Source organism: Lontra canadensis, unplaced genomic scaffold (assembly GCF_010015895.1).
Source record: "Lontra canadensis isolate GAN:19392208 unplaced genomic scaffold, GSC_riverotter_1.0 scaffold88, whole genome shotgun sequence".
Classification (NCBI taxonomy): domain Eukaryota; kingdom Metazoa; phylum Chordata; class Mammalia; order Carnivora; family Mustelidae; genus Lontra; species Lontra canadensis.
This window is the reverse complement of record NW_022631082.1, coordinates 3,623,699-3,632,277: the sequence shown is the minus strand read 5'-3', so window position 1 is coordinate 3,632,277 and position 8,579 is coordinate 3,623,699. Positions and strand designations below refer to the sequence as shown.

Below are 8,579 nucleotides of genomic sequence, written 5' to 3'. Positions count from 1 at the left end.
TCACAGTTTTTAATAGAGGTACACAGATAAGTAGATACAGAAACAAACATAGAAGTGTGTGTGTGTGTGTGTGTGTGTGTGTGTGTACCAGTTACTGTACATGCGTTTATTTCCTAGCTCTGCCCTCCAAGAAGACCTAGAGCAATGGACACCCCCAAATCAAAAGCATACCTAAACCACAATGAGATGCCACTGCACACCTACTAGGATAGTTATTATGAAAAAAATAAAAATAACCAGTATTGGTGAGGAGAAAAGAGAGCCCTCAGGCATTGCTAGTGGGAACATAAAATGACATGACCGCTGAGGAAAACAGTTTGGCAGTTTCTCAAAATGTCATGCATACAGGGGGCACCTCGGTGGCGCAGTGGGTCGGGTATCCGACTCTTGGTCTTGGCTCAGGTCATGATCTTGGGGTCTTGGGGTCTTGGGGGTCGAGCCTTGCACTGAGCTCTGAGCTTCAGCAGGGCATCTGGTTGAGATCACTTGCCCTCCCTCTTCCTCCTCTTCTGCTCTCTCTCTCCCTCAAAATCAATATGTAAATAATCTTTATAAAAAATGTTATGCCTAGGGGCGCCTGGGTGGCTCAGTGGGTTAAAGCCTCTGCCTTTGGCTCAGGTCATGATCCCAGGGTCCTGGGATCGAGCCCTGCATCGAGCCCTGCATCGGGCTCTCTGCCGGGCAGGGAGCCTGCTTCCCGCGCCCCCCGCCCCCGCCTGCCTCTCTGCCTACCTGTGATCTCTGTCAAATAAATAAATAAAATCTTTAAAAAAATGTTATGCCTAGAGTTATCAGATCATTAAGCAATTCCTAAGTACGCATCCACATGATTTAAAAGGAGGGACTCCAACAGATCCTTGTACACCCAGGTTCATAGCGTCACCATTTATAGCAGTCCTGACGTGGAAGCGACCCAAGTATCCATCAACAGATTCATGGATAAACAAAATGTGTATGTTCATTTAATGGGATATTATTCAGCCATAAAAAGGAAGGAAACTCTGACATAGGCTAGCACACAGTTTAACCTTGAAGACATTATGTCAAGTAAAAGAAGCCAGACACACAAAAAACAGATATTGTGTAATTCCACTTCTATGAAGTTCCTGGAATAGGCAAATGCAGATACAGAAAGTGGAACAGAGGTTACCTGGGACAGGGCGAGGGAGATGGGGTGTTAGCGTTTGGTGGGGACAGAGTTTCTTGTCTTTTCTTTTCTTTTTTTTTTTTTTAGATTTTATATATTCATTTATTTGAGAGAGAGAGAGAGCGAGAGTGGGCGTAGGGGCAGAGGGAGAGGGAGAAGCTGGCTCCCTGCTCAGCATGGAGCCCAATATGGGGCTCGATCCCAGGACCTCATGCTCTGAGCTGAAGGTAATAAACTGACTGAGCCACTCAGGCGCCCCCTGAAGGAATTCTTAGTGGCCAAAGCTGGAACAATTTGAGCAAGAAAGGAAATAGTTGTGGGGTGCCCGGCTGGCTCGGTCAGTAGAATGTGGGACTCTTGATCTTGGGGTCGTGAGTTCAAGCCCTACATTGTGTGCAGAGGTTACTTAAAAATAAAAAATTAAAAAAGGAAAAAGAAATTATTGGGTTGGACTATAATTCATGGAACAAAATACATATCTTCGATCCGTACTTATCGAAATAAATCAGTGAATATAAATAAATGGATGGGAAGGTACAGTTCTTTCTTACAGAATTGCCATTAATAGACTGGAGGGGTTGGGTGCCTGCATGTCTCCGACGTTAAGTGTCTGTCTTCAGCTGGGGTCATGATCCCAGGGTCCTGGGATCAAGCCCCACATCGGGCTCCCTGCTCCTCGGGAAGCCTGCTTCTCCCTCTCCTACTCCCCCTGCTTGTGCTCCCTCCCTCAGTGTGTCTCTCTCTGTCAAATAAATAAATAAAGGTATAGGGGCGCCTGGATGGCTCAGTTGTTGGAACAAGCAACTCTTGATCTCGAGGTCATGAGTCCAAGCCCCACAGTGGGTGTAAAGATGACGTAAAGATAAAATCTTAAAACAAATAAATAATAATTAAGAAAATCTCTACCAAAAAACCCCCACAATAATAATTGTCATAGACAATCCATTGATGAATGTCAAAATGAGTGGATGGGAATTTTTGGAAAAATGGAGTATTTTCGAAGTCTCGCAGTATTTCCTCACAAGATATTTACTCATTACCAAGGGGGGAAACATGAACCTAGGAATGGAGGAAAGTGGCGGTCACCACCTTAACCGAGCAATTGTGGAGAACGTCGCTAATATCAAGACATATGGACATCGTGTAATCCTTGAGATGTGCCACTAGGAAGGACACAACATCTCCGCTGTGGTATTTTTGCCAAAAATGATGACTAACCTCAGTGTAATTATGAAAGGGAGACAAACAGAAAAGAAAAAGAAAAAAAGAAAACAACAACAACACAGATGAACTCAAATTGGGGGACAGTCTGTAAAACAACTGACCAGTACTTGTCAAAAGGTTAAGGACAGGAAGACAATAAGAAAGTGAAGGTGGGGGGCACCTGGGTGGCTCAGTGGGTTAAGCCTCTGCCTTCAGCTCAGGTCATGGTCTCAGGGTCCTGGGATTGAGCCCCACATCGGGCTCCCTGCTCAGCGGGGAGCCTGCTTTCCCCCTCTCTCTGCCTGCCTCTCTGCCTACTTGTGATCTCTCTCTCTGTCAAATAAATACATAAAATATTTTAAAAAGAGAGAGAGAGAGAGAGTGAAGGTCGGGAATTGTAAGAGATGCGATTGTGTTGTTTTAAGCCCCTGTTTGTGGTGATTGGTTACAACATCAATAGGAAACTAACACACACACTCAGAAATTACGTTTTTTTTTTTTTAATTTGTATGAATAAAGTCACAAAACTTTACAGAAGGACATTTAGTTTATTTATTTAAAAAATTTTTTTAAAGATTCTATTTATTTATTTGACAGAGAGAGAGGGAACACAAGAAGAGGGAGTGTGAGAGGGAGAAGCAGGCTTCCTGCCATGCAGGGAACTTGACTCAAGGCTTGATCCCAGGACCCTGGGTCCAGGACCTGAGCCAAAGGCAGGCGCTTAAAGACTGAGCCACCCACGTGCCCCTGAAGGAATTTTAAAGGTACCTTGTATCGGCGTGCCTGGGTGGCTCAGTGGGTTAAAGCCTTTGCCTTTGGCTCAGGTCATGATCTCAGGGTCCTGGGATCGAGTCCCGCATCGGACTCTCTGCTCGGTGGGGAGCCTGCTTCCCCCCACTCTCTCTGCCTGCCTCTCTGCCTACTTGTGATCTCTGTCTGCCAAATAAATAAATAAATAAATAAACAAATAAATAAATCTTTAAAAAGAAAAAGAAAAGAAAGGTACCTTGTAATGAGATGATGTGTTCAGGAATGAATGAACACATAGTTTGACAGACAGATATGTACATATCTATATGTATATATGTACATTCCCAACCAAAATTACAAATTAATTCAAAACTGTATCTGAGAAATAAGATATACAAGGGACTCTGGGTGGCCCAGTTGGTTAAGTGTCTGCCTTTGGCTCAGGTCATGATCCCAGGATCTTGGGATCGAGCCCCGCATTGGGCTCTCTGCTCGGCGGGGAGCCTACTTCTCCCTCTATCTCCTGCTCTTGTTATCTCTCTCTCTCTCTCAAATAAATAAACAAAATCTTTAAAAAAAAAAAGAAAGAAAATACACAGTAGTAGAGAGAAACGTGTTGAAAGACAACAATGTCTCAGTTAATATCAAACATAATATATAAAATTATAGTATGAAATATGAAGTATAGTATATAGTGTAAAACTATAGTAACTTAAACAGTTTCAAAAAATAGACATAAGGGGCGCCTGGGTGACTCAGTCAGTTAAACGTCTGCTTTCAGCTCAGGTCGTGATCCTGGGGTCCTGGAATTGAGTCCCGCATCGGGCTCCCTGGTCAGCAGGGAGCCTGCTTCTCCCTCTCCCCCTGCTTGTGCTCTCTCTCTCCCGCTCTCGCTATTTCTCTTTCTTTCAAATAAATAAATAAAAACTTTAAAAAAAATAGACATAAGTTCCATGGGGCACATAATGCCATGTGTGACTTTATTAAGGGGATGTCATGGGGGGCTGGGGGGTGTCGACACCGTCAACAGAAGGGAGATGTCTCTACCCTATGGAGGGACAGGTCTTAGAGGAGAAGGGGTCTCTGACTCTCCCTCGGGATCACGAAGACCTCCATGCAGGAGGAGGATGACAAATCACCAGAGGGAGAAGCAGGAAGAACAGGGCCAGAGAAACAAGCAGAACGCATGCCCAAGCTGCCTGATCTCTAGAGGCAGGTGGAGAGGGGGGAGCATGGACCCTCAGGAGCCAGGGCAGGGGGACGAGGGCTTCTCACACGTCCAGAAGTTTTCCGAGCTACATCTTTTGTCATTCCAGCCTTCGCTGTACAATTCTACACAGTCCTCATCTCCGTGGTTGTTGGGTTCCCCTTCTTTCCAGAAGCTGTGAACACCATCGAAGCTATCAGCCCTCCTCCTCCACCCAGAGCCCAACCCTGCCCCCCCAAGAGCAAGTCCCTGGCTTTGGTCACTAAAAGTCCAAGCACCAGCCAGAGAGTGGTAAGGATTCAGAGGTGCTGCTTTCAGAATGAGGGTTCAAACACCCCTTCCATTGAATCAGCTCTGGCAAAGCAAAAAATGCAGACTCCTGGGCCCATGCCTAGAGTTGGGCTCTCCCCGCTGGGCTAGAACCAGTAGAACCAGGACTCTGCATCTCCACCAAGCTCATCAGGTGATTTTACCAATCAAGCGTCTGAGCGCCCCTGGCTTGGGTTTCCCTGCCCACGCCCCACCCCCACCCCCAGGGCCATGTCCTCTAGCCGGTCACCTGAGCTGTAAGGGGGAGTTGTCCAGCCATTTCCAGGACCCCTCATTGTGGTGGTCACTGAGGCCGAGCCAGGTGCGCTGGTTATTTTTCGTATTCCAAGACTTCAGAAATTTCTGGGGCGGCGGCGGGGGGTAGGGAGGGGCAGCAAGATGTCACCGGCCCCTGCCTGCCCGCATCCCCACGGTTGTCCCCCACCCCGTGAAAGATCTCCTGTGGTCCAGCCTGTAGCCCTGACTCAAGCTGCACGTGTTCACACGCGCATGTGTGCTGTGGCTGTGTGTTCATGTGCGCACACACGTGGAACTGTGTTCACTTGCGTCCGGGGAAACATCACGTATGGTCTCGGGAGTGCTCTGAGTCCCCTCTCTGTCCACAGTGGGCTTCTGCCACGCAGGTTCTCTCACATGACCGTTCCAAGCCCACCTTGGGGCCTCCTCCAGGAAGCCTTCCCTGCCCATCTCCCCCTCCCCAGCACCGCAGGGCCTCCATCTCTCCAAGGACAGAGGAAGGACAGAAGGCCTTTTGGCTGACACTCCCACGGCCCCGCCCCCGACGGGAACCCTGCCCGGCCCACCTGCTCCTCCGTACTGTTGATGATCACCAGCTGGGCCCTCAAGTTCTGACACGCCGAGATGGCATCTTTCCAGGCGTTCTGGGTCTGGGAGAAGAAGTAGCAGGTTCCCTGGAAGAGTTCCCATTTCCAGGGACAGGGGCGGCACAGGCCAGCTGGGGAGGAGAGTGGGGGCAGGGCGGACAGGCCCCCAGCACCATTGTCAGCTCTGGAGAACCTTCTGTTCAGCTGTCAGCTCAGTCCCAGGGACAGATCCCAGCCCTGCCCTGCCCTCCTGGGGCGGGAACCATAGAAAGTGAGTTCCAGCCCCACCTGTGGTTCCTGAACTCCTCCTGGTGTATGACTCTTACCCAGGGTGGCATTCATCCAAGTCAGCTGCTGGAGGATCTCGTCCAGGTCTGATTGTGGGGGCTTCTGAGACACACCCACTGGGAGAAGGAGACTTCCATTAGGAAGCACCTAGTGTGTGCTTCGTGCAGACAGCAGCCCCTGAGAGCCGATCTATAGATTTCACAGTGACCCCAAGAGTCCATTATGCAAATAAAAAACAGAGACTCGGAGAATGACTTGCCGACATTGCCCCCAGGGTCTCCTCCAGGGATCCAGTCTCCTCCCCAACTTCAACCCTACGGGTTCAGGGTCACGGTGGGGCGGAGGGGTAGAAGAGTGGAGGAGTGGAGGGGTGATGGGATGGAGGGGGCAGGCGTTGGCTCATCCAAAGTTGCACAGCCTCTGAGCCCTCCCGGGCCCCAAACCCTTCATTCAGCCCTTCACCTTGGCTAGGGCTCTGCTGATGGTCCCACTTCTCTTTCTGCAGTGACTGGCGAACGCTAGAGACTACAAGAGAGCAGAGAAGTTCTCTCTTTTTTTTTTTTTTTAAGATTTTATTTATTTATTTGACAGCGGGAGAGATCACAAGTAGGCAGAGAGGCAGGCAGAGAGAGGGGGAAGCAGGCTCCCTGCTGAGCAGAAAGCCCGATGTGGGACTCGATCCCAGGAACCTGAGATCATGACCTGAGCTGAAGGCAGAGGCCCAGCCCACTAAGCCACCCAGGTGCCCTGAGAAGTTCTCTTTATCAGCACCAGCTGTAGGCCTGACCCCATGTTGAATCTGGTTTCAAGGTTTCTGGGAGCCTAAGTTCCCTGTGGAGCAAGATGGGCTGCATCTCACAGAGAATGACACAGGCCCGGAGAGGGGTAGTAACCAACCCACAGTCACACAGCAGGTGGCGTGGAACTCAAAGGCCCAAGCCTTAGTGGGTCTGGGAACTGTAAAATAGGACAAACACTTAACGGACCCCAAGACTTCAAGACTGGTCCCTGACTCACCTTGAACCAGGGTGGCCACCAGGAGCAGGAAGAAGCCCACGGAGACGAGAAGAAGTAGTAGAGGCAGCTGGGCCTGCGTCAGACACCCTGCAGGACCAGCAAATGTGCAGAGCCAAGGTTCTCAGGGACAGACCTTGCCCCCCGACCCATGCTGGACGCGGACCCCCAGCTGCTCCTTTCCCAGATGCCTGCCCTGGAACCGCCCCCCTCGGTACCTGGCAAGATCCTTGAGCCCCTGAGTAGACCAGTGTATTTCTTCTTTACTCTCCTGTCCCCAAACATCTCCTCCTCTGAACAGGACAAAACACAGTCAGCTGAGCTCTTGAAGCCTGCCAAGCTGTGTTGTGAGCTGGGGGGCAGCCCCGACTCACCCCGGGAACCCTGGAATCCTGCCCTCCCTACCATCACCCCCGAGTGGGGGCCCAGCCTCACCGGGGTCCCCCAGGTCCTTGGAGTCACACATCTCTGCCATTCTCCTCTTCTCTCCGGCTCCTCTCCCGAGGATGGTTTTTATAACCCCACGTGCTGCCCTCGCAGCCCCTCCTCGGGAATGCTCCTCCCCGGTTCAGGAAGAAGAACAAGAAACAGGACATTGCTTCCCCCCAGAACAGTGGGTGGAAGAATGAAGTGCTGACACAACGAGTAGAGGGGACGCGAGGGTGGGGACAAGAGCTGAGTGGTCAACTCTGGTGTCCGGAGGTGCTGCTCCCACCCCTTTCTAGTCCTGTGACCATTGGCCTTGCCTTGTCAGAGTCTCGGTTTCCTCCCCTGTGAAATGGGACGATTACCCTGCCTCACGCTGTTCTTGTGAGGTTTAATACTGTGGGCTAGTCATGGGGTCGTAACAGCCCTTACGTGTGCCTCTTGGTTCCCACGGGGTGTGTTCTCCCTTGTGGAAACAAGTAATAAATCTGAATTTGTTGGACCGCAGGTGTGTTCCCGGTTGTCTTTGACTGACAATTCTCGCAAGACCCCTAGGAGAAAGATACAGTGAGTATCGTGCTTGACAGATGAGGAAAGTGAGAAACAGAGAGGAGAAGCAACTTGCCTGAGGTCACACAGCTTGGAAGTGGTGGGGCTCAGAGCTGGACCCTGGCAGGTAGACCTCTGAGTCCCTGCTTAATCACCACATGAAGCAGTTACTCTTTTCCTGCTTTGTAATTACTAAGTAGTTTGTAAAGAGTCACTTTGAAACTGTGTGTATCAAACTCTCAATTTATGTATTTATGGACTCCTGGTTTCCTACCCAATCCAATTGCGTGTATGTTTCTCTCTTTCTCTCTCTTTTTATCTAAAGTGAGTTTCCTGCAGACAATATATAATTGGATCATCGTTTTATCCATTCTGTCAATCTCTACCTTCTTTTTTAAAAAATTATTTATTTGAGAGAGAGAAGGGGAAGGAATCCCAAACGGACTTCACGCCAAGCATACTACGAAGGTTTTTTAATATGTTATTTGGTATATCTATATCTATATCTATATCTATATCTATATCTATCTGTTGGCTATATGTTGAGGAGTGGAATTTTGGGATTACAGTGTATGCATGCATATTCTACTTTAGTAAATACTGCCAAAAAATTGTCCTAAGTGGTTGTTCTAATTCTTATGTATTTCTTGGTATCGTTCTTAATTTTCATTTTAGCCTTTCTAATGGATACAAAGTGATATTGATTATGACCTGAATATATATTTTCTTCATGACTAATGATGTCGAGCATATTTTAATGTGCTTGTGACCATGTGGATATTCTTTTTCTGTGAACAACCAATTCTAGTCTCAAGCAATTTATATATTTTTTTATCTAAGG

General features: G+C 48.8%; 1 protein-coding gene across 2 annotated transcripts; it reads right to left on the bottom strand.

The window, feature by feature from the left end:
- Positions 1-4,045: 4,045 nt before the first annotated feature.
- Positions 4,046-7,334, bottom strand: CD209 (CD209 molecule). Of its 2 annotated transcripts, none has more exons than XM_032883839.1 (8): positions 7,199-7,334; positions 6,982-7,095; positions 6,767-6,853; positions 6,212-6,274; positions 5,788-5,865; positions 5,441-5,592; positions 4,867-4,979; positions 4,046-4,482 (listed from the first exon to the last, which is right to left on the bottom strand). In XM_032883839.1, exons 1-8 carry the CDS (start codon positions 7,236-7,238, stop codon positions 4,341-4,343), a joined length of 789 nt encoding a protein of 262 aa, XP_032739730.1. In that variant the 5' UTR covers positions 7,239-7,334; the 3' UTR covers positions 4,046-4,340. The 2 variants fall into 2 exon arrangements, with proteins under 2 accessions (XP_032739730.1, XP_032739731.1); XM_032883840.1 differs by having other exon boundaries at positions 6,982-7,056; positions 7,199-7,331.
- Positions 7,335-8,579: the final 1,245 nt, after the last annotated feature.

What these genes read in the sequence shown, in the direction of transcription:
- CD209 (XM_032883839.1), bottom strand. Translation starts at nt 7,238, where the DNA reads ATGGCAGAGATGTGTGACTCCAAGGACCTGGGGGACCCCG. An exon ending in GGGCTCAAGGATCTTGCCAG is followed by an intron (nt 6,854 to 6,981) that starts GTACCGAGGGGG and finishes CTGGTCCTGCAG; the next exon opens with GGTGTCTGACGCAGGCCCAG. An exon ending in TTGGATGAATGCCACCCTGG is followed by an intron (nt 5,593 to 5,787) that starts GTAAGAGTCATA and finishes TCTCCTCCCCAG; the next exon opens with CTGGCCTGTGCCGCCCCTGT.